The sequence below is a fragment of the Rhinolophus sinicus genome, linkage group LG01 (assembly GCF_036562045.2).
Source record: "Rhinolophus sinicus isolate RSC01 linkage group LG01, ASM3656204v1, whole genome shotgun sequence".
Classification (NCBI taxonomy): domain Eukaryota; kingdom Metazoa; phylum Chordata; class Mammalia; order Chiroptera; family Rhinolophidae; genus Rhinolophus; species Rhinolophus sinicus.
In genome coordinates, this window is record NC_133751.1 from 199,903,174 (window position 1) to 199,927,220 (window position 24,047).

Here is a 24,047-nt window from a genome sequence, read left to right on the forward strand (position 1 = left end):
TATGTATGCACTTTTGGGGATGGCTGTCTGACTTCTCACAGTCAGCATAATTATCTTGAAGCTTATTCATATAGTTGCTTATGTCAGTTGTTCCTTTTTATTGCCCGTGAGTCTTCTTGGATATTCCAAAATTTGCCCATTTACCTGGTGGTGATGGATATTTGGGTTGTTTCCAGTTTGGAGTTACTGCCAATAAAGCTGCTGTCAACGTTTGTATACAGATCTGAATATGGCCATGTGCTTTTATTTTTCTCAGGTCTATACTTAGAAATGGAATGGCAGGGTCATATGATAGGTATATGCTTAACTCGTAAGAAACTGCCAACCATTCCAAAGTGGCTGAACCATTTTACATTCTTGAGACTTCTAGTTGTTCTACATTCTCACTAGTGCATGATAAGGTCAATCTTATTTTTAGCCATTCTTGTGGTGCCTATGGTTATCCACGTAGTGGGGTCTCAGTGTTGTTTTCACTCGCATTTTCCGTATGACTAATGGTGTTGGGCTCCTTATTTGGTGAAATGTCTGTCACATTTTCTGCCCACTGTTAAAAATTTTTTTGGTCTTTTATAATAGAGTTTTAAGAATTCTTTATGTGTTCTGCATTCTTACATGTTTTGCAAATACTTTTTATAAGTTGTAGCCTACCTTTTCATTTTTTTAAGTTTTGTGAAGAGCAACAATTTTTAATTTTATGAAGACCACTTTATCAAGTTTTATTGTTCCCTTTATGCTCTTTGTTCACTTTATCCAATTTTAGTATATGTGCTGCGGAAGCGAGCACTGTGCTCTTTATCCTATTTGAGTTCTGCATCATTTCATTGCTTTGATTTTTGTCTAAAAAGTTAAATATCTCAGGTTCTCATTTTTTAGCCATTAGGGGTAAAAAAAGAATAGGAGGCAACTATGTAAAGCTAGAGTTGTATATACCTTATATTTTTGTTACTGTTATATTTTAATAGCAAATGGTTTATGACTCTAGTAATTTTTGTTTGTTCTTTCTTGGTTGATTTTTGAGCCTGTCAAGAATCTTGCAAATTGCTACTGGTCTAGTTCCTCTGTTTTATGGGGTGAGGGAACTGAAATTTATGAAGGTTACATGACTTTACTAATGGATTACAGTTTATGGTCGTCCCAAGACGAAAGCTTCCCAGGTCCTCCCCAATCCCATTTCACTATTTGTTTCCCTGTGAAGTGCTGTTCTTTGTGATGCCGTTGCTAAGATTTTACTGCGTACTGTAACACTTTAATAAATTTAGTTCCATCATTTGTTCATCTTCATTTCTCATGTGATAAATATCCTCGGCAGTATTATTACAATTAAGTAGATTAGTTTTCTGAGAGAATCATACTTTTCCCTTAACATTTCGTTAAGTGAAGATGTTGATTTTTAACACTATTGTTTTTTTTAATTCTTTCCAAAGGTCTGTAAACAGATTTGGCTAGGATTATTTGATGATAGATCTTCAGCAATTCCAGACTTCAGGGATCCACAAAAAGTGAAAGAGTTCCTACAAGAAAAATATGAAAAGAAAAGATGGTGAGTGAATAGTTTGTATTTAGAGCAAAGCTCCCCAAATCACATTAATTATGGGTAAGATTAGTCTGGCACAGGAAGGGAGGGAAGGAGGGAGGGAGGAAGGAAGAAAGGAAATAGATAAGTAGGTAGATAGAATCCCATTACACTTTGGCTTTTTTATTGTGTTTGGTTTCCAAAAACCTCTACCTGTACTTTGTCTTAACTCACCTGTGCCTAGCAGCAGCCTGTTCCTTGTAATTACCAGGCCTCCTACCCCCTTTTTGGAAAGTTAGGGATCCTTTCTCCAATCCTTTTCTAGCCAGTTAGCATCTCTAGACATTTTCAGTCTTATGAAGCCTCCCTTCCTAAAATCTTCATTCAATTAGCAAGTACTGACTCCACATCTTCCACACGCTCGACACTGTGCTGAAGCGCTCGTGCAGTCCCTCGCAGTCTGTCCGCTCACTTGCATCTTTGCTCAAAATATCCGTCGCTTCCTACCCAAGAAATCATTTCACTACCTGGTTAAGAAGGGAGCGTTTATACCCCTAACGAAGTCCATCATATGTCAATTTTTAAAAAACAATGGGTTGGACATATGGTTAGTAAGCCCTTTAAAGCAGAGCAGGGAGTAGCATATCCTTAGAGCTAGTGTTTAACTACTTTGGGCTCTTAATTTTTAACTATATGAGCACAGTGTGAGTCAATTTGCTAAGACTCATTAACAGTGAACTCTTGGTTGTTTATCAATATTCAACAGTGTATAAGTGTATATTTCCTTCTTGAGGGATAAGAAGATGAGGGAAAGTCACAAATAGAGGGAATAGATAATGAAAAGTCAATGGCCCGTTGTTTTCCTGAGGCACTGTGTTTTAACCCAGAGGATGATCCAGCCAGGAGCCTGTTTTGGTCCTAAGGGAGTCCTTGCTGTGGTTATGGGTGAGCTCTCTGCTTTCATTCATGGAGCACATTAGAGAGCAGGAGCTCTGCAGACATTGTGTTCTCACTGTTCTCTAGAGGAGGCGGCTTCTGTGAGGCAGGATTAGCCAGGCTACTCAGCAGCACTGGATACATACACTAGGTCTGACTATAGGTAAAACAGACTCGTGAAACTTTAGTTCAGGAAAGAGGAGAATTTTAGAAGATGGGGTGATAGTAAAAACATGGTATCATAAATGGTTCTCTTAAAATGAAGTATATAATTATCATTTTAGTTCTTAATTTCTTAGACCTGTAGTTAAGACTTTTCTTCTTATATAGCCCAGTCTAATTTTTTATTTTCCCAATAGTTTTACCAACTCAGAATGTTAGTTTGAATAGGACTTAGCTGGGATTTTAGATAGTTTAGCTTCAGTTAGCAAGACAAAAGTGTGTGTGAATAAGAGTTGATAGAATTAAAACCATAGATTCCCCCATTTATAATAATAATAGCAATAGTAGTAGTAGTAAACAATAAAAAAATTTACTCATTCAAACCATAACCCAATTACCTGTAAACCTTCTATAACTATAACTTGTGCTTTTTTTTTGGTTCCCTAAGAAACAGGGTAGTAGTAACAAGAGTATCAGCAGATACAAACTTTAATGGGTGAGTGGCAGGAGGGAGTGACCAAAATTCAGGAGGGCCTGGACCTGTGCGTTTTAAACCCACGCGCCTGCACACCAGTGTCATGTACCTGGTGAGCAGGGCAGTGGGTTTTTAATGGGGCCCAAGACCTACCCAGATGCGGACTCCCCAACAATCCTTCCTGTGGGCAGCTATACCTAAAACAGCGAGGCAGTTGTCGTCTAAAGGGATTTTGAAATTGTTCCTTTGACCAATTTTGAAATCTACTTCCTATGTTATACAAGTTTAGTTCATTTCCAGTCAGATGAGTCTTTTGAACCAAATAGTATTATCTGGTTTTATCATTTGATAAGATGTGGCTGTACTCAAAAATTGGTATCATCAGTGATATGCCAAATTATGGGAAAGCATAACTTCATGTATTCATTCTCATCTTCCGCCATCTCATTTACTGGAAAAAACAAAGCAGTTTTACTATTTGTGATTATTACATAATTTGGAAATAGCTAACACTCTGTAGCTAACACCTGTACCAAGAACTGTTCTAATAAGTACGTCACAAATGTTAACTGATTTACACCTCACAGCAACCATACCTTCATTTTATAGATGAAAAATCAGAGGCACGAAGAGTTCAAGTAATTTGCCTTAGGTTTCACAACTACTGGGTGGTGGAGCTGAGATTTGAGCTGTGTGTCTGGAATAGATGGCGCTGTTAACCGTTCTGTTTTCCTACTTTCTCCACCTGCTTGATGGGGGGTGTGTGGCAGGGGTAGGACAAAACCCAGACATAGAGAGCGAGAGCTCTCACATAATCCTAGCCCTAGAGATCAGTATTGCCAATATTGGGGCATTTTACCTCACTGCCTTTCTTTCCTTCCTTTACTCTTCTTCCTCCCATGAATCCTGTATTTACGTGACGGGACAAACCTGAAAGACCCATAAAGTAATATGGAGCTTTCTGTGTCCATATTAGACACAGAATAGCCGTGTAGTATCCTATTAAAGAGACTTAGTGCTGCTGTGGGAACATCCTGTACGTGTACCTGTGTACACTTACCCAGTGAGTTCCTGAGGATGAGTTTCTGCACAGGGGACTCGGCACAGAGCGTACCTGTTGATGTATCTTAACAGATTGTAGCAGAATTTGTAATGTCTACACTCAGATCGAATGCTAATGAATTCGGTATGAGTGTTTTCATTTCTGTGTCTCCCTTTGTGAATTGCTTCTGTCCATTTAAAAATTGGGCTGTTAATCTTATTCTTAAAGATTTGTATAGGCTTTTTATTTTAGGCTATTAACTATGATATAATAATAAAAGCTTCCCTTCCTTCTGTTCTCTTTCCAAATGTTATATATGATGTTTTGATACTTTAGTTTTTAAAAAGTATAGTATTAACTATTCATCATGATAGGTCCCCTGTTAAGAAAAAAAGCAGTTATTTATTGTATTTATCTTCGAAAAACTGAGTAAATAGTTGAAAACAGTTTTGTGCCAGTCTTTATTGCCCTTTCTCTGAGTATTTCAATTAAGTGTAGTCTCCAGCTGTCAATTCTAAGAGGGTTTTAAAATAAGATTAATGTCAACAGTCTTGTACAGAATTAGAATTAAGCTTATCATTTTTGAGTATATTTTTCTTAGTTAACTGCCTGTTCAACTTTTCATGTGTTTCAGGTATGTCCCACCTGAACAAGCCAAAGTGGTGGCATCAGTTCACGCATCTATTTCCGGGTCCTCTGCCAGTAGCACAAGCAGCACACCTGAGGTCAAACCACTGAAATCTCTTTTAGGAGATTCAGCACCAGCACTGCACTTAAATAAGGGTACACCTAGTCAGGTGAGTAGTCTAGTCTTTGTAGGGGCTTCGACTTAAGGAGGACCGAGTCTCAGAATATGAGCGTTCTTTAAGACAGTGGCATCATGTGCTAATGGTTTATGATGCATTAAAAGATCTTTGCTTAAGTGGTTGGAATGTATATGCATTTGCTCCTTTGCAGTTGTGATAGGAGTTTCTTTAATTCTCCACAGCTTTTTAAAGATGTATGGGAACATTGCTATAGCTTCTGTCAGACAACAGACAATGAGGAAAACAAATCTATGGTGACCATCAGTTAGAACAGTATAGCCTCTGTGATGTACTTTTAAAGGACAGGATTTCTCAAGCAGTAGAATTTTCCCCCATACCTGATTGTAAAGTATGTTTATCATGGAAACACAGGTGGCTTTGCATTCTGTACCTTAGTCTAAAAAACTGAATGGACTGAAATCTTCGTTGGTACCTAAAGTTTGTACTTCTGTACTTCATTACAGTTGACTGAGCAGTGACAAATCTGTTATTGTGTGACATTATAATCTCTGCCCTACACAAGAATGATTCCGAGGCGTGGTACTATTTGAATTAAATCCTCATACTAGGCCATCTGGATAAATTGTTGTTTTTACAAAAGGTGTGAGGGAAAATGAAGAGAAGGGTTAAGTCAGTATATTGTAATTTTCTGCATATAAAGCATGTGTTCTAGGAAGGCCTCATCACTCTGTCTTAGCAGTAAGACTGTCTTGTGTCACAAGGTGCAACAACTGTTGTAATTATATTCCTTTGCTTTTGATTCTGTATTTAAAATTGAGAGATAACTTGGGAATAGATGTCGAAAAACTGGAACCTTTCAAAAAATATCAGACTCCAAACTACAAATAAAAGATTATGTAACTTTAAACTGTTTTAAGCTTGGTGTGTTGGGACTAGTGTTATAATGATTTAGGTGCTATGACTGGAGACTTTTTATAGCTAATACGTGGTTTGCAGTCCCCTGTTGTAGGTCGCTCTCAAGGACAGCAGCAGGAGAAGAAGCAGTTTGACCTTTTAAGTGATCTGGGCTCGGACATATTTGCTGCTCCAGCTCCTCAGTCAACAGCGACGGCCAATTTTGCTAACTTTGCACATTTCAACAGCCATGCAGGTAACATGTTGTTTCCTAAGTGCTTTCGCCAGAGATGTACATGAAACACCAAGAAACAACTTTTCTTTTTAAAACTGAAGTACCAGTAAACATACTCTGTTGAGAATGTTTGATCACTCTGAGCTATTGAGGTGTAATATATACTCATTTAACGCTGCTGATTCTTCATCTCAAAAGAGACTATACTTCATGTCAGATATTGACATGACCTCTTTCCAGAGAAAAATGAAAAAAGACTTTTAAGAATTTTTTTTCACTCTTTGACATGGACAATTTCAAATATTCAAACGTGACCAGATAAATCTAACCTTCATGTATTCATCACTCATGGCTAATCTAGTTTCATTTCTCATTCTACTCATTTCTTCCACTCGTTATTTTGAAGCAAATTTTAGACATTAGTTTATCCTTAAATACCTATTTTATCTGTATCTATAAAAATAGGACTTTTCTGTGTTAAACATAATCTTGGTAGTGTTACCACTCCTTGAATAGTAGTAATAATAACAATTCATTACTACTCAAATTTCCATTCCAGTTCAAACACACACACGCACGCGCGCGCACACACACACACACACAGTTTACTTAAAGTCTGCACACTGCAGTTGTGAAATATGTCTCTTAGTCTGTAGGTTCTTCATCCTTTTTTCTCCTCTTGTAATTTATTTGTTGAGAGACTAGGTTATGTGTTCGGTTGAGTGTTAAGCAGTCTGAGTTTGTTGATTTGCACCACTGCGGGGTCCTTATCAGGGTCCTCTCCTCTGGGGTTCCTGTAAATTGCTAGACTTGATCAGTTGCAGGTGTTGTTTTTTTGGTTTGTTTGTTTGTTTTTGAGAGGGGTGGTGGTAGAGTAGGCAAGCCTGCTTACTTAGGAATTAAGAAGCTCATAATTTAGATGGTCTTGTTTTTGTAATGTTAGCTGTTATTGCCCAGTACCAGGATCCATTATACAAAATTGTGATATTCTGAATTTATCATTCCTTCAGTCATCAGCTGAGGTATTTCTTTAAAAAACTTGGTTATCTTCTACAGAAATATGCATGCAGTTAGAAACATAATCTACCTACAGAATTTAATAGTTTTTCTGCCTGGTAATAAACATCACAAAACCTGTGAACTCTAAACTGTAATTAATTTTTGTCACATCTTATACTAGGGGTGTCAAACTCAGTTGCCTTGACACCCCATTAACACAAATGAGTGTGGAAGGAATCCTGTGCCCTTTTTAAAGGATGTTCGAACCTCCTATTGCCACATGGATTATTAAAAAATATTAATTTTCTTTTAAGAGAAGCAAGAAATCTTATTTAATATGAAGTTTTCTCTTTTTAAATGTTAGGAATTGATGGAAATATTTAAAATATTGTATAGGTGAAACAAAGTGTATCTGTCAGTTGAATTTGATGAGGGCTGTTAGTTTCCATCCTTGGTTTCTATATTTATCTTCCTTTTTCAGGAGAACCTGTTTCTCACTGAAGAGGAAACAGCTCTCAGTCAGATTCAGGCTCATTAACTTGGTGCCTTAATTTCTAAACTTAGTTGAGCTGTTTGTACTTTTTAAAATTAGATCATTTAAAACACATATTTACTATTTTGTCAAATTGTTTAGTTTGGATTTCTTTGTGTATAGATTGCTTAAGGTTCCAGACAGTAATTTTTGTGTTATTGAATTTATTAGTGTTTAATTTCCAAAGTTTGTTTACCAAAGCTTCGTTCTATAGCACTTAGAAATTTTAAAAGTTACTGTAGCCAATTGTTGAAGACTGAGTAGATACAGTCTACTTATAAAAACTGATAGAAATATTACAAAGCCCTGTCTTGCCATAATGAAGAAGTATCTGATTAATGTGTTTGGTGCTCTGGTTGGACAACACTGGGAAAATACAAATGTGATGAAATAGGCTTGGCTAACAAAATGGGTTGCATTGAACTCATTTTTTTCCTGATGATGTTTGAAACATGTTTAATGTATATTTTCCCTCCTATGACGTTCTAAATGTAACTTAAATGTAGAATATATATTATTATATACTACGTATTCTTAATATGTTTGATGTTATGACTGATAAACTAGCTTAGGGACCTAATTCCTATTTTTACAAGGAACAGATGTATTTCATTTGTTGTTCTCAAATGTATAACTAAATTGTTCAAAAAACTTAAAAATGTACCTTTTGAAATATAGCCCACTCTAAATTTGAGAACTTCTATATGCTATGTTCTCTATTCATTTGGTTTGTGGTTATGTTATCTATATGTATATTATGTATGTTGGCCTTAAGCACTTAGAATTTTCTTTTTTTTGGCCTAGGATTTCAAAGCTTTTAAAGAGTTTATTCCTATTGTCTCATAAGTCATAGAATCATAGTGCTGGATTTGCAAGCAGAGACGTTCTAGTGAATGCTCTCATTTTGCTAATGAGAAAACTGGTGGAGCCAGAACAACTGAGGGACTTGTCCAAGGATATACAGTTACTTATGTTGGGGTGGAATTCTCTGATTCTTGTCTCAGATTCCCTGTGCACTAAACTGTACTTGCTTACTGTTCTCTGCAATACTAAATGTAACTATGTTTAAACATAGTTTAATGTATTATATTTATTATTAAAACTTGTATAGATGTTCCAAAATATTTTTCCGGAAATTTATTTTTAACTTTATTATTCATTTATTAGTATTTATTATTTATATTAAATTTATATTCATTATTAAATTTATTATTCATTATTAGTATTTCTTTCATTATATTTATTTTGGGGAAAGTAAAATTTCAGCCTATAAAGAAATTGAATTTTAAGCAAAAATAATGACAAAAGATTGCAGGGTATCCAGAAAATACAGAATTTATATTCTTAAGCAATAAGCAGCCTTTTAAATTAGGTACTTCTGTATAGTGTTTGAGAGCTAGGACAAATGTGTTTAAAAATTTTAAGAACATAATGTGAGCAGTGATATAGGTGTGAGTACCCCAAAAGGGACGTGGTACAGGTTCCTAGTAAAATGGGATCTGTTTTAGGTATAATTCCTACCCTACTGCTGTACCCGTTCAGGTATATGCACAACAGTAATTACATAAAATGCTGTAAGTTCTCCTGATTTTATTCCTACAATAATGTTTTACTTTTTTAATGGAAAAATGTTTTGTTTAGTAACTTTTTTTTGGTTTGTTTACAAGAAGAATACATACTCATTGCAAAAGCTTGGTAAACTCAGGCAAACAAGGCAGAAAATAATACCTATCTGAAATCTTATTACTTTGAGTTAATTAAAATGCAGATTTTCTATGTATGTTCATAATAGCATGTTTAACAATTTTGTTAAACAGTGTCAGATGAAAAGGTATCTTTACTTTATTAACCTGTTTATTTTATTTACTTTCTCAAACATTTTTGTACAGGATTGAATATTTTCTACATGAATTATTTAATGGTCGCATTATATCCATCATGCACTGTTTCATAACATATTTAAGTGATCCCTCATTGCAGGCCACTTGAGTTTCTAATGTTTTCATTAGAATTGCCTGCATAGGATTTAAAGTGGCTGACTTTACTGTGTTGATGACATTTAACCTTTATCTTTTAAGACATTCTTTTCATTCTTACCACTTAGCATTCCCTTCCTCTCATACCAACTACTTATTCTCATCATATCCTCTATAAAAATCTTATCCAGCATCTGTTTGGGCCTTTAACAAACAAAGTTTCTTGAATTGTTTTATTTACTAATTACATGATTTAGAGAAGCCTAGAATTTTGCTCTTAGGTTGATGACCAGTGGGAAATACCAGTAGGTTTTGTACACTGCGTGTGAAGTGTACTTATGTTATATAATTTTTACTAGTTCTCATCGTTTCCTACATTTTAGTGTGTTTGAAAATGGCAGGCTTTTTTTTTTTTTCTTAACTTTAAAGTACTTTAAAAAAAACTGTCTGTTGTTATTTTTATACCATTGTAATCTACTTACCCCCTGAATTATTCCAAATTTACTTTTTTAGCATATTTTTAAAATTAGTTTCAGGTTTACGAAACAATGTAATAATTAGACATTTCACCCCTCACAAAGTGGTAACCCATTCCCCCAATCCATTGCCCCTCTAACATCATATACAGCTGTTACAATTCCATGACACTATTCCCTATGCTGTGCTCCATATCCCATGAGTGTGTGTGTGTGTGTGTGTGTGTATGTATTTATACACACACACAATTATAGTTGACATTCAATATTATTCAGCTTCAGGTGTACAGCGCAGTGATCAGGCATCTACACTGTCCATGACATGGTCTCCCTAGTAAGACAAGTGCCCATCTGGCACTGTACAAAATCTTTACAACATTATTGATTATATTCCCCAAACTCTCTTTCATACCCCGTGGCAGTATTGTAACTTGGCAATACTCATGCTTTCTAATCCCCTCACTTTTCTCCCTCATCCCTGTTCCCCTCCCAAGTAGCAACCATCAGTTTTTCCTCTGTATCTCTGAGACTATTTCTGTTTAGTTTGCTCATTTATTCAGTTCTTTAGACTCCACATGTAAGTGAGATCATATTGTATTAGGTTAGTGCAAAAGTAACTGCGGTTTAAAAGATTAAAAATAATTGCAAAACCTCAATTATTTTTGCACCAACCTAATATTTGTCTTTCTCCATCTGACTTATTTCACTTAGTATAATGTTCTCTAGGTCCATCCATATCATTACAAGTGGTAATATTTCATTCTTCTTTATGGCCGAGTAATACTCCATTGTCTAAATGTACCACAATTTCTTAATCCAGTTGTCTTCTGAAGGGCATTTCGGTTGTTTCCATGTGTCGGCTGTTGTGAATAGAAAATGGCAGGCTTATAATAGAATGTGACTATCTTCAATTTATTTGGCAATCATGTGCTACTTGTTATACATTCATGTTTGTTTTCTTTTTCTTTTTATATGCCATGGTGTGACATAGTTGTGAACTTGAAAAAACAAAACAAAAAGAACACTAATGTAATTAAACCATCTTTATATCAATATTTTAGATTCATCCAACTGATGAATCACTTGTTACCATTTTAAATCTAAATTTCCCAGAATGTATCATATCCCAAATTTCTTTCTGTTTTAGTATAACTCATGTATTTAATGCTCTTAACTCAGAGTTTGTTTTAATAGAGTCACATTTATAGTTTTTTTCCTGAGGTCACTCAAAGGGTATTGTGTGCAAATTTATCACTGTTTTTAGAAATTTCTCCATACCCTTTAATAAATTGCTTGAAATTGGGCTAAAGCAATATTGGTAGGATTTAAAATCTGATTTCTAAATGAATCTCTTTAAAGTAAGTTCTGAGATACAGAAAATTTCATAAAATTCTTAAATTCATTTGTCATGTTTTTCATTTATAGTTGTCATATTCATTAACATATGTTGTTCCTTACCATTTACAGCTCAGAATTCTGCAAATGCAGATTTTGCAAACTTTGATGCATTTGGACAGTCTAGTGGTTCGAGTAATTTTGGAGGTTTCCCCACAGCAAGCCATTCTCCTTTTCAGCCCCAAACTACAGGTAGAACATTGTGCTTCAGTGTTTACTTTAAAAAACAAAGTAAAACTTTCTAGATGTAGTTTTGAAAATTACTCTTAAATTCTATAATTATCTGATTTTAAAATAGTTCTGTCTTACAAAGCTCTGGGGAAACCTGAAATCTTTATTTTTTTCCTGTGTTCATTTGTTTATCTGAATTCTTTGGTATGTTGTCCGGTTCACAGCATCTATTCTCTTTCTTTTCCTGCACATGAATCTTTCTTAAACTTCTTAGGCACAGAGGAATTAAAGTACTAAAAGTTTTTTAGTTTCACAGAACTCAGTAGTTTAGGCTCTAAGTAAAGGAAGCTAATTGATTGCTTCCATAGAACTAAAAGTATAAGTAATTTTCAGGATAACAAGCTTGAAAAAAATAAATATTACTAGTCAAGAGTTATTTAAGGATAACTTTAATCAAACTTGGAAATAGTTTTCTGTGCAGGAATTGGTCTTTAAACATTGAATACTCTCCCATAAACTGTATTGTTTTCAGAAACTCATTGAATCCTTGTTTAGATCTTTGGCTGATTACTTTTCTTTCAACTTTAACTCTGTGTATTGTCTTAAAGCTTTTTCTTTCAATTTCCTTTTTTTTCCTTTAAATTTCATCATTTACATAATTTCTGGCTGTCCAGCACTTAGAATGCTTTCATCTAGCTGCAGTTTTGGTGAATTTACTTCAGCTTTTCCTCTCCTGGCTACCAACAGTAAGTTCTGTTGTCAAGTAGGCATCTTCTCCTAGTTTGTATGTTTTATGATATGTTTCATGGGGTTTTTAATTATAGATTATTAATCATATTTTAATAATAATCCTTCAGAAATTCTCACTTTTACTCCTCGTTCACTATTACTAAACTCAGAGTTAGAGAACACAGAGTTAGTTGATTTAATAATTTTAACAATTGAAGTAAATTTCTTCATACAAACTTTGAAAGTTTTAGTGTGTACTTTGTTCATCTTCTACTTGAAACAGATCACAATCTTTTAAATACACACATAGTTTTAATTGAAAACAACCAGTTTTGATTCCAGAGAGAAATTTTATTAGTATAGATTTGTTTTAGAATGTTTTAAAAAGTGATAGTGGGTTTTTTTTTTAAATAGGGGTGTATCCCTTTTTCTTTTTATAATATCTATGTATACTTTGCTGTCACTTTAGTATATAACTATATATACTATTTTGATTGCTGAAACTAATGTGTAGGCATAAAGAACCAGTATCAAAAGTGTAGGATCAAAAGCATAGAATGAAATATGTTGGCCTTAGTATTTTTAAGAAGTCTCTAGATTGTAGAACAGACTTTAAAATCTTAGCAGGATATATACAGTAGTGACCTTTAGGTGAATTATGCTCTATGAAGTCAAAAACTGCTATAATATTTTTATATTGCATACTATAATTTTTATTCCTTGAACTATATATATAATAGGTTATTATTTCACTAAGGATATCATAGTGTTGTATGCACTTTAAATTATTATGTGGAATTAAATAATGGCTCTTCAAATAAAATAAATCTGAAGCTCAAGGACCACCTTTTAAGAAATTCTGGATCAAAATACTACATCTTAAGACATTTTAAATTTCTACCCTGGGATTTGATTCAACCAAGTCTTCATTAGAGCTACAGAAGCTTGTAGTGTAAGATACTGTGCATCTTGTTTGCAGAGTCTGTTTAAAGAGAACTAGTAAAAGGTCATAATATATAAGTGAATGTTCTCTAAAGTAACTAAAGCCTCAAACCAGGTAGCATGGAGTTACTCCCCTGTGAATTATATTCTTTATGCCAGGGTAGAGAATTCCAGGTAGAAGCTTGTGACTGATTCTTTATGTTGCCATGGCCTTTGAAAATCTAGTTTCACAAATTATAAAAAGTCACGTGTAGACGGTTAAAGTTGAATGCTCTTTGCCAGTTACTATTTTTAAGAATTTAGGATTGCTTATAGAGCACTTAATTTAGAAAGAAATAATCATATAATCTGTCAAAGGATATTGGGAAAAGTCTAGAAATTTCAAGTGTTCTGTTTATTCTGTTGCAGGTGGAAGTGCTGGATCAGTAAATGCTAATTTTGCTCATTTTGATAACTTCCCCAAATCCTCCAGCGCTGATTTTGGAACCTTCAATACTTCCCAGAGTCATCCAACAGCATCAGCTGTTAGTAAAGTTTCAACAAATAAAGCTGGTCTACAGACTGCAGACAAATATGCGGCACTTGCTAATTTAGACAATATCTTCAGTGCTGGGCAAGGTAATCAAGCTTTAAATAGAACAAATACAGGTTTATACATTAAACAGTCCTTTAAATTTGGTTGTATTATTAAAAGGATATTACGTTTTTTTTAAATTAAAATTTATTCGTGTTTACTAACAATGGTTAGTAAAATTACATAGGTTTCAAGTATACAGTTCTGTAATACATCATCTGTATATCACATTGTGTATTCACCACTCAGAGTCAGTTCTCCTTCTATCACCATATATTTGATTCCTTTTACCCTCTTCTATCAACACCCCTCCCCCCTTACCCTCTGGTAACCACTAAACTATTAATCTGTGTCTATGAGTTTTTGTTTGTTTATTTGTTTGTCTTGTTCCTTTGTTGCTTTCAGTTTTATATCCCACATGAATGAAGTCATATGGTTCTCGACTTTTTCTGTCTGACTTATTTCGTTTAGCATAATAATCTCAAGATTTATCTATGTTGTCACAAATGGCAGTATTTCATCTTTTCTTATGGCAGAGTAGTATTCCATTGTGTATATAAACCACATCTACTTTCTCCAATCATCTGTTGAAGGACACTTTGGTTGTTTTCATGTCTTGACCATCATAAATAAAGCTGCAGTAAACAACGGCACACATAGTATATCTTTACGGATAACTGTTTTCAGATGTTTTGGATATGTACCTAGGAGAGGGATTGCTGGGTCATAGATGTTATACTTTTCTTAGTTGTATAGAAATTTTGTTTAAATGTTCATGGTTTTTTGGATCTGAAATATCAACTACAAAAATGAGGGCATAGAAACTAATTTGTATACTTCTAGTTTTAAAAGAAAACAATTGACAGAAACTTAATTTTATCTTAGAAAGCAGGCTTTACTGTTCTAAGGCCATACAGGGTTAAGAAATCTTACCGATGATACTGACTAGGTTATTGGGTGGTTTCTATAATATGTTCCTTTTGAACTATTTTCTATTAATCTTCATATTTATTTTTTAAAAACATTTTTACAGTATGTTGTTATGCCCAGTTCCATCCTAGTGCCAGTATTTTGCCTCTCAAAATGCATAGTGCGGTGGGGAAGAGCAAGGGTCTGCTTTTAGGCTGGATTCTATATCCTGATCTCTGGGCCTGCTTTCTCATCTCCAAAATGAAGGTAGTAAATGGCATTGAATTCATGGAGTTGTATTTCCCTGAAAATAAGACCTAGCCGGATGGACAGTCAGCTCTAATGCATCTTTTGGAGCAAAAATTAATATAAGACCCGGTATTATATTATATTTATTATATTATTATAATACCCAGTCTTATATAAGACCCAGTCTTATAGTAAAAGTAAGACCGGGTGTTATATTACTTTTTGCTCCAAAAGACGCATTCGAGCTGATTGTCCAGCTAGATCTTATTTTCAGGGAAACACGGTAGTAAGTGCTCAGTAACTATTTCTTCTTATTACTGTGTCTAATTTTTTAATGTACAACTCTGGGAAAATGGTATTAATAAGTTGTTCACATCAGGGTCCAGCACTTTATGAATTTATATGTTCACTTGAATAAAATGCACCTGTCTTAGAAATGTTAAGTGCACTTTTTGAGAATTTCTTCTTTACACACAGCCTAGACATGTTGTTGGTACAGTCTTAGTTTTTAGTATAGAAGCAGTATTCTGTCTTTACCACAGTAGTATATATCACAACTAGTCTTGTCCAGTATTTTCTAGATTGTTTATTAGATAAGACTTTAGACTCCTGTCCATTTATTTGCTTAGCTCCTTATCAGTTTTAAATTTACATGTGTTACATGGCAAATGTGGTTGATAAGTTGAAAGTACAACTTTAAATGTTTGGTGTAATTTGTTTTTGTTTGTTCAAAGGTGGTGATCAGGCGAGTGGCTTTGGGACCACAGGTAAAGCTCCTGTTAGTTCTGTGGTTTCCGTTCCCAGTCATTCAAGTACGTCTTCAGACAAGTATGCAGCCCTGGCAGAACTAGACAGTGTGTTCAGCTCTGCGGCGACCTCCAGCAATGCGTACACGTCCACGAGTAATGCTAGCAGGTACCTTGTCTGAGTCCGCTCCTGCTTCGTCTGCTATCTTCATCTTTGTTCAACTCTGAATGATCATATGGTTAAATAATGACTGTTTGGGGGCATCATTTTAAAATCACTGAATATTTTTATAAATTTGAGGAAACTGAGTTTAAATTTGCTAATTAAAATTCAGTTCTTGAATAATCGCCATAATTTTATATTTTCGTTTAATCAAAGGTTTGGTTATCTTTCTTCCTTGAACACCAAAACATCTCAAAGTAGACAGTTATATACAGATTTAAATGTACTCAGCAGAGAATCTATTTAGCAGATTATGTATTTTTAAGGTACAGTTTTCAGTCACAAAGACTAAACACTGAAAAGTAACATGTTATAGCCTTTGTTGTAAATACACAGTTTTAGAAATGTTTGCACCAGAACCCAACACTAATTTTGTATCTCTTCAGTGTCATATTGGTATTTATAAATAGACATACACATCTGTTACTGTGTTTAAATATATCTGGCACAAAGGAATCCTTGGCAGCAGGAAGTCTAACACATTTTAACATTAACAACATTAGATCTTTAAGGACTCTTACAGTTTTGACTTCTTCATTTTAGAATAAAGGAAACAGACCCAGGAGTACAGATGACTTACCCATACAATGTTTTATCCATGTCTTTGTTTTTCATTCTGGGGGATTATCTTCTTTCGTTTTCCTAGTTGCTTTTTATTTCCCTTTAGCACCTTTTCTAGAGAGAAATGGTAGGATTATGACACTACGTACTTGCGTTCTCCAGTAATAAATTTTCCATATGCCAGATGGGAAAAATTAAATCCAAAGAATAAAATTTAGAGTATTTATATATTTTTTCTTTATTAATATTGTCTAATTAGACTTATATAACAGTGAACTAGAACAAAGTGGCCCTAAAAATCTGGAAACATAGGTATACATACCACAGTTTAATGGTATTACATTACAGCGGTCCATGGAGTATTTGGAGTACCTAAGACCCTTTGAAAGGCTCTGTGAGGTTAAAATCACATTCATGGTAATTCTGAGCAATTATTTGTGTTTTCACTAATTGCCATTTGTATTGACGGTGCAAAAACAATGGCAAGTAAAACTTGTTGACTCCTTGGCATGAATTAAGGCTGATGGCACCAAACTTGACAAATAATTATATTTCTTACCAGTCCACATTTGCTTTTATTTATCAGTATTCCTGCTTCAGTTTTTCTTACGAATATTCTTGAAGTAGTTAAAAAAATTAATTTGATTAGATCTCGATCCTAAACTTGTCTACTTCCTGTGTGTCGAAGCAGGTATGTGTCAGGTGGTTCTGAGTATTGAAGTGTGATAGCTGTCTTGAAGAAAGTCAGCTGCTTTGGTTGAGTTGTGGAATGAACCAGCCTGTTGTTTTATGGGACACCATTTTTCCTTGGAAGATGACTGAGAGACAAACCATGATTATTCAGATTTGGATAGTTAGCAGATATTTTCTAAAAAATTAAATATTTAAGTCTCTCACTTTAAGGAAAATGATAATATTCACACATTGAAGCAAATATTGGAATTTTGGAAAATTTATTGACTCCACCATGAGATTGACAGCTTCCTATTACTTTTCTGATGAGGTGGGTGGCGACATTAATGAAGGTATTTTTATGTTTTAAATTAGCATAAGGAAATGTGATGACATTTGGAAGATTGGCATCAAGTATTTTTCAGATGATAATAGAACATCAGTAAAAGATGCATTTAAAGTGCAAGATAGACTAGTGGATGTTCACTTTAATCATTTACAAAAAAGTTCACTGATACGATTTCAGATTCCATACTGCAACTATCTTTTAGAAAACTAGTACTGTTTTTGGTATGACATCAAAGAAAATATCCACAATTATCTGAAAAAGGTATACTCCTGTTTTGTTCACCTATGTATCTATGTGAGGCCAGTTTTTTCTTTTCATCTATTTCAACTTAAATTTAACATATCTCACAGATTGCTCTTCTGTTAAGCCAACCATTAAAGGGATTTGCAAAAATACCAGTGTTACTCTTCTCATTAAGTTCCTTTTGTTTTGGAAAATGTAGTTATTTATCATAGAAATGTTCCTTCCGTTAGCATGTAATGGCTTTATTGTTATTTTTAAATGAAGTAAAATGTTTTAAATTCTCTACGATATGTAGATGGATAGATAAGTATAGCATACAGAAACAAAGGCTCTTTGAGGTTTTCAGTAATTTTTCAGAATGTAAATGAGTCCTGAGACTTAAAGTGTGGAATGTCTGTGATATATGATGTGTTCATGTTTCCACATTTTTATGGCCACCTTGTAGATAAATTAACCCTTGGTTTTTCTTTTTATTATATGAACTCTTTCAATATTTGTTTTCAGCAGTGTTTTTGGAACAGTGCCAGTGGGTGCTTCTGTACAGACGCAGCCTGTTTCTTCAAGTGTGCCTGCTCCATTTGGAGGTATGTGTTTCTGGTATACGGGAGTCCCCCGTTATCCATGGGGTACGTTCCAAGACCCACGATGCCTGAAACTGGATAGTACCAAACCCTATATATGTACTGTGTTTTTCCTGTGCATATATACCTTTGATAAAGTTTATAAAATTTGGCAATGTCATGGCTAGAAGGTTCATTCTTCCCATAGATCTTGGGAACCTCAGCATACAATCCTTTTCTTATTAAGTTGAGAACTTTCACCTTGCCACTTAAACGACTCACTTTACAGCTTCTCTTTGGCATATCCAAATTGTCAGCATCATTGCTCTTGCACTTAGGGGTCATCATTAAGTACAAATATTTGAAAACAAGCACTACAGTACTGTTGCAGTGATCTGATAACCGAGACAGATGGCTGCTAAGTGACTAACAGGTGATGGTGTACACAGCACGGACATGCTGCGTGAAGGGATGTTCCATGTCCCCATAGGAGGGAGCAAGATTTTATCACACTACTCAGAATATTGTGCAGTTTAGAACTTACAGTTTATTTCTGGAATTTTCCATTTAATATTTTTGAACTGCTGTTGATTGTTCGTAACTGAAACCTCAGAAAGAGGAACTATGGATAAGGGAGGACTAATGTATACAAGGTCAGACAATTAAGTTCGCGAACTCATCCTAGAAAAAGCACTACATACCTCATTGCTGAATACTGCTGTGGTCACCTTCCAAGTACTCCCCTTGGGAGGCTATGCACCGATGTCAGTGCCTAGCCCACCCTTCAAAGCAATTTTGGAACTCTTTTTCTGGAATGGCCATCAGAGTTGCCATCGTATTACCCTTCATGTCCTGAATGTCATCAAAATGTCTTCCTTTCAATATTTCCTTTATCTTCGGGTAAAGAAAGAAGTCATTGGGGGCCAGATCAGGTGAGTAGGGAGGGTGTTCCAATACAGTTATTTGTTTACTGGCTAAAAACTCCCTCACAGACAGTGCCGTGGGAGCTGGTACATTGTTGTGATAACACGCAAGAGCCATAAATTGTTGGTGAAAAGTTCAGGTTGTCTCACTTTCATGTAGCCTTTTCAGCACTTCCAAATAGTAAACTTGGTTAACTGTCCTGTTGGTACAAATTCATGATGAATAATCCCTCTGGTATCAAGAAAAGGTTAGCAACATCATTGCAACAAGTTCGTGACCTTAATTGTCCGACCTCGTACATTGGTTTTTGTAGAGCCCACATGTATATTATATAGCATTACCTAGGTCTACCAGAAGACAGAGCAACAATTTATTATGAAAAAGCTCTAGTTTTCTATCTTCATAAATATATGAACAAATATTTTAAATAATTTAATACGAATGTGTTAGGATTTTACAGTGTATCTTGTAATTTTTTAAAGCTACGCCTTCCACAAATCCATTTGTTGCTGCTGGTGGTCCTTCTGTGGCGTCTTCTACAAATCCATTTCAGACTAATGCCAGAGGAGCAACAGGTAAGAAGTAACGACAGAGTACAGAACAGCGAGTTTTGGAAAAGGTATTTATTGCAAAAAACAAAAAAAAAACGTGAAAAACATTAGAAAATAAGGTTTCTTACTGATGTGAATGGGAGTTTGTCCATAGGAGAAATACTAGCTGCAAGTTTATAAAATCCCAGAATTTAATATTTGCGAAGGACCGTAGGAGTTATCTAGTGCCCACCACTCCGCAGTCAGAGCTTTCAGTTCTCAGGTGAGGAAGCCCAGACATGGAGACGAGACTTCCTGGAGCCACACACAGCCAATTTCTGACAGAGATGGGACGTGAACATAGTGATTCTGACTTACTCAGTGGTCTGGTTTCAGAATTGCTGGTTATAACGCATTCAACTTAATAGTAAAAATTTATGAGAAGTTTTTGTGTTCGTGTTTTTATCTCAACGAGATTGCAGGGGATGAATGGACTTTGTTACATGAATTGATAATAATCAGGTATATATATCTTTTAGGATGTTAATATTTTAAAAATTGTAAGAATTTAATTTGGGGTATAATATTTGAGTATTTTCTCTTTCGATAACTTTTTTTCTTAATTGTCTTTTATCTTTCCCTCTTTTTTTGTTTCATGATGTAACCCAGTCATGTCTTTCTTGCATTGTACCTTTTTGACTTTTATCTTACCACCCTGAACACCAGAGCTGTTTGCCAGTACCTCGGAGTGTCAGCAAGGGCATGTGGTATGGCTCGATCCCCATTAAGTCTAGAGTTGGTCGGCTTTGTTTTTGTGTATGTGTTGCAGTAATTTTAGAACCATAGCCTAATTCCAATTATAGCAAATGTTGATGTGAAATTTTGAGAGAGTAAGGTGCTTGTAACATTACAGTTAAACTTGTACCCTTAACAATTAGTAATTATGAACAAATCTCTTTTTCATTGGCAAGATTAAGAATTGTGGTATTGGGAGTTTGAATTATAACTTCCCTTTTCGCGTAAATGTCTCCAGTCATAATTTGTTGGTATCTTATATAATAATGTTTAATGAGTTGAATTTCACACAGTTTAATTGTTTAAAAATGTTTTAATTCTGGCCTACCTAAGTGTTTAAATATCTGTTGTGTTTTGGACAAAAATATTTATACTATTCATCAGTTGTGATATATGTAATACGTCTGTCTTTTAACATATTTCAACTTGGTGGAATGAATTTGTAAAAGGTCGTGACACACAGGTTTTGTGTCTTAACTCTCATCAAGTAAATGTTTTAATCACTCTGACAGCTAAGGGAACTAAGGCTCAGAAAAATTAAGTGAATATGTTTGGGGTACATCCAGAATTGTCTTGAAACCCTGTTTTAGTATTTATTTGCTAGGTGATCCTAAGAAAGCTTTGTGTGTGTGTGTGTGTGTGTGTGTGTATTTAATGGAGTAAAGATGATAGGGAGATGCATTTGTTGTCTGTTTAACGTTAATTTGCAAGATACTGTTGTGCTGTTTATAGTTACGACCCCATTTAACAACTGAAGAATGGGAACTCACATTGTATCTTGACTGAGGTTCTGTTGATCTAACTTCTCTGAGCTTTATTGTTGTCCTTTCTATATAATGTGAACAATATTCTCTGACTCACAGGGTTGTTATGAGAATTGGATGTTGCAAATCATGGTGCATAGTTTTTGCATTATTGTATACACTTGGTAAATCTTTTGCCTTATTTTCCTTTTTATGACTGTATCTCTGAATTGGTTCTGTCATTAGGATTAAGGGCTTTTTTGTGTGTATTTTATTTAGAGTATGAAACTTCTTTAAAGTTAAGGTTCTACATAGGATGTAAAATAATATAAAATGTGCAGTATATGTTCAGATGATATAAAGTAATTTTAATGTTAATCTAAGCAAAATTTATTGAAAGGTAAATCTATGTCCACAAATTTTATGTCAGGGTAAAATGTTTTTTGCATTATAAACAATTTTGAATTTATCACATTGATCATCTTTATTACATTATTGAATTGACTAAATCAAAGGAAATGTTTAAATACGTATGTTTCTATTGAAGCTGAAGTACAAACAATACTTTGATAAATACACTATGTTTAGGAAAATCCAATGTTTTATACCATCAACATTAATATTAGTTCTTTAGGAAATAGTTTTTGTTGCTCTCAAATATATTACTATTGTTAATTACATTTGAGGTAGCTTTTGAAAGAGGGTATTGCATAAAAGCTCCATATGAAATTTTTAAAGGTTTTCATTCTTCAAATACACATTTTAATTTTTTTTTTCTTGCATTTACAAAGCTTTGGGGCTTTAACTTGATGTTAACATAGAGATCTTCATTAGGAAATTAGCCAGTCTGCCCTAAGACTTTTTTTATTTTAGGATTCTGTAATACTTAGCATTTTCCCCCAGAGCCTTTGATCCCTTAAATCTAATTAATAGTCAGTATAGTTTTCAGTTATTAGGAAATTCTCTTAGAAATGTGAATGAATAGGCTTTATTTCCTAGTACTCATTTTAGTGAATGAATGAATGATTTTCAAGATTTTTTTCCTCAAGGAGATAGACTTATAGAAATGTAGAGCTGAAAGAATCATAGAAACATCTAGCCCAACCTCCTTGTTTTATTACTTAAGTGGGAACCAAATTGATGGATTTGCCTTAACAGTTCAAAGTTAATTAATGCCTAATCTTAGTATCCAGAACTCTTTAAACCAGCAATATTTCCATTCCAGTAAAGGATAATAGCCTCCATATTTATAATTTAGTTTTGTTTTGGTGAAACACATACAAATCAACATTATGTGCTATTCCTTTTTTATGTCTAGATATTCAGTAGGCCCACCTCATCTGTCTAGTGCATGAGTATTCTGGAAGTGAGAATTAGTACAAAAATGGGACAGGCATGGGTAAGGAAACGCAAAGGGGAAAAAACACCTTTATAGAAAGCTGCATGGATTGTGTAGGACGTGTTTACAGAAGAAGTGATTTACTCTCTTTACGGTCTTACCCTCAATTACTCTTAATATTTGGACATCCCGGGACTGCCCCGCTGGCTCAGGTGGTTGGAGCGCCGTGTTCCTAATGCCAAGGTCGCCCGTTCAATTCCCACGTGGGCCAGTGAACTGTGCCCTCTACAGCTAAGATTGTGAACAACGGCTCTCCTTGGAGCTGGGCTCCCATAAGCAGCCGGAGGTCATTGGTGTGAGCTGTTGAATGCTGCTGGTGGGCTGCTGTGTGCTGCTACAGGCTACTGTGAGCCATCATAGTGACCCCTGACTGCCAGGAGCTGCTGTGAGCGGCCAACCGATGACTAGCGACCGACTGCCTCAGCCCAGGGGTGCGCAAAGCTCATAACACCAGCCTGGGCCAGGGAGCCTGTGTCCTACACAACTAGACTGAGAAACAACGGCTTGAACCAGAGTGGGGGCAGGAGGCGGGAGAAGGGGGGAAAATATTTGGACATCCCAAACGTAGTAATAATCTGCAGTCAGCACTTTTAACCATCAGTAGAGACAGTAAGTAACACCACAAAAAAATTAAACTTAGAGCAGTCTAGAGAAAATATTTGCAAATCATGTATTTGATAAGGGACTTGTTTATCCAGAATATAAAAAATACTCTTACAACTTAATAATAAAAAGACAACTCAGTTAAAAAATGAGCAAAGGATTTGAATAGACATTACTTCAAAAATATATAGATGGCCGATGGCCACATGAAAAGATGCTGAATATGTTTAATCATTAGGGAAATGCCGATCAAAACAGCAGGGAGATAACACTTTATACCCACTAAGGTGGTTGTAATAAAAAAGAGACAATAATAAGCATTGAGTAGATTACAAACCTGATACATTGTAGGTAGGACTGTAAAATGGCATATAACTCCTTTTGAAAATAGTTTTATAGTTTTTCAAAAAGTTAAACAGTTACCATATGACCTAGCAGTTCTCCTCATAGGAATATACCCAAGAGAAATGAAAACATATATCCACACGAAAACTTGTACACAAATGTTCATAGCAGCATTATTCATAATGTCCAAAAAGTAGAAACAACTCCAAAATGTCCGTCAACTACTGAATGGATAGACTAAATGTGGTATATCCATATAGTAGAGTTGGAATTTGTTTGATAATAAATGAAATGAACTACTGATACATACTACATGCAACATTGATGAGCCTTGAAAACAGGCTAAATAAAAAGCTAGTCACAAAATTTCATAATAAC

The 24,047-nt window shown here is 34.8% G+C and overlaps 1 protein-coding gene across 12 annotated transcripts in view; it reads left to right on the top strand.

The window, feature by feature from the left end:
- The window catches only part of AGFG1 (ArfGAP with FG repeats 1), a 71,549-nt gene that overhangs the window by 39,733 nt on the left and 7,769 nt on the right, over positions 1 to 24,047 (top strand). For 4 of the 12 annotated variants that reach the window (XM_074314348.1, XM_074314355.1, XM_074314337.1 and 1 more), the window contains exons 3-11: positions 1,425 to 1,540; positions 4,763 to 4,925; positions 5,892 to 6,045; positions 11,475 to 11,594; positions 12,248 to 12,319; positions 13,653 to 13,862; positions 15,711 to 15,891; positions 18,275 to 18,354; positions 19,737 to 19,829. In XM_074314348.1, the coding sequence (XP_074170449.1) occupies positions 1,425 to 1,540; positions 4,763 to 4,925; positions 5,892 to 6,045; positions 11,475 to 11,594; positions 12,248 to 12,319; positions 13,653 to 13,862; positions 15,711 to 15,891; positions 18,275 to 18,354; positions 19,737 to 19,829 (1,189 nt within the window). The remainder of the gene's footprint in view (positions 1 to 1,424; positions 1,541 to 4,762; positions 4,926 to 5,891; positions 6,046 to 11,474; positions 11,595 to 12,247; positions 12,320 to 13,652; positions 13,863 to 15,710; positions 15,892 to 18,274; positions 18,355 to 19,736; positions 19,830 to 24,047) is intronic. The other 8 variants (XM_074314377.1, XM_074314361.1, XM_074314368.1 and 5 more) reach the window with 5 other exon arrangements.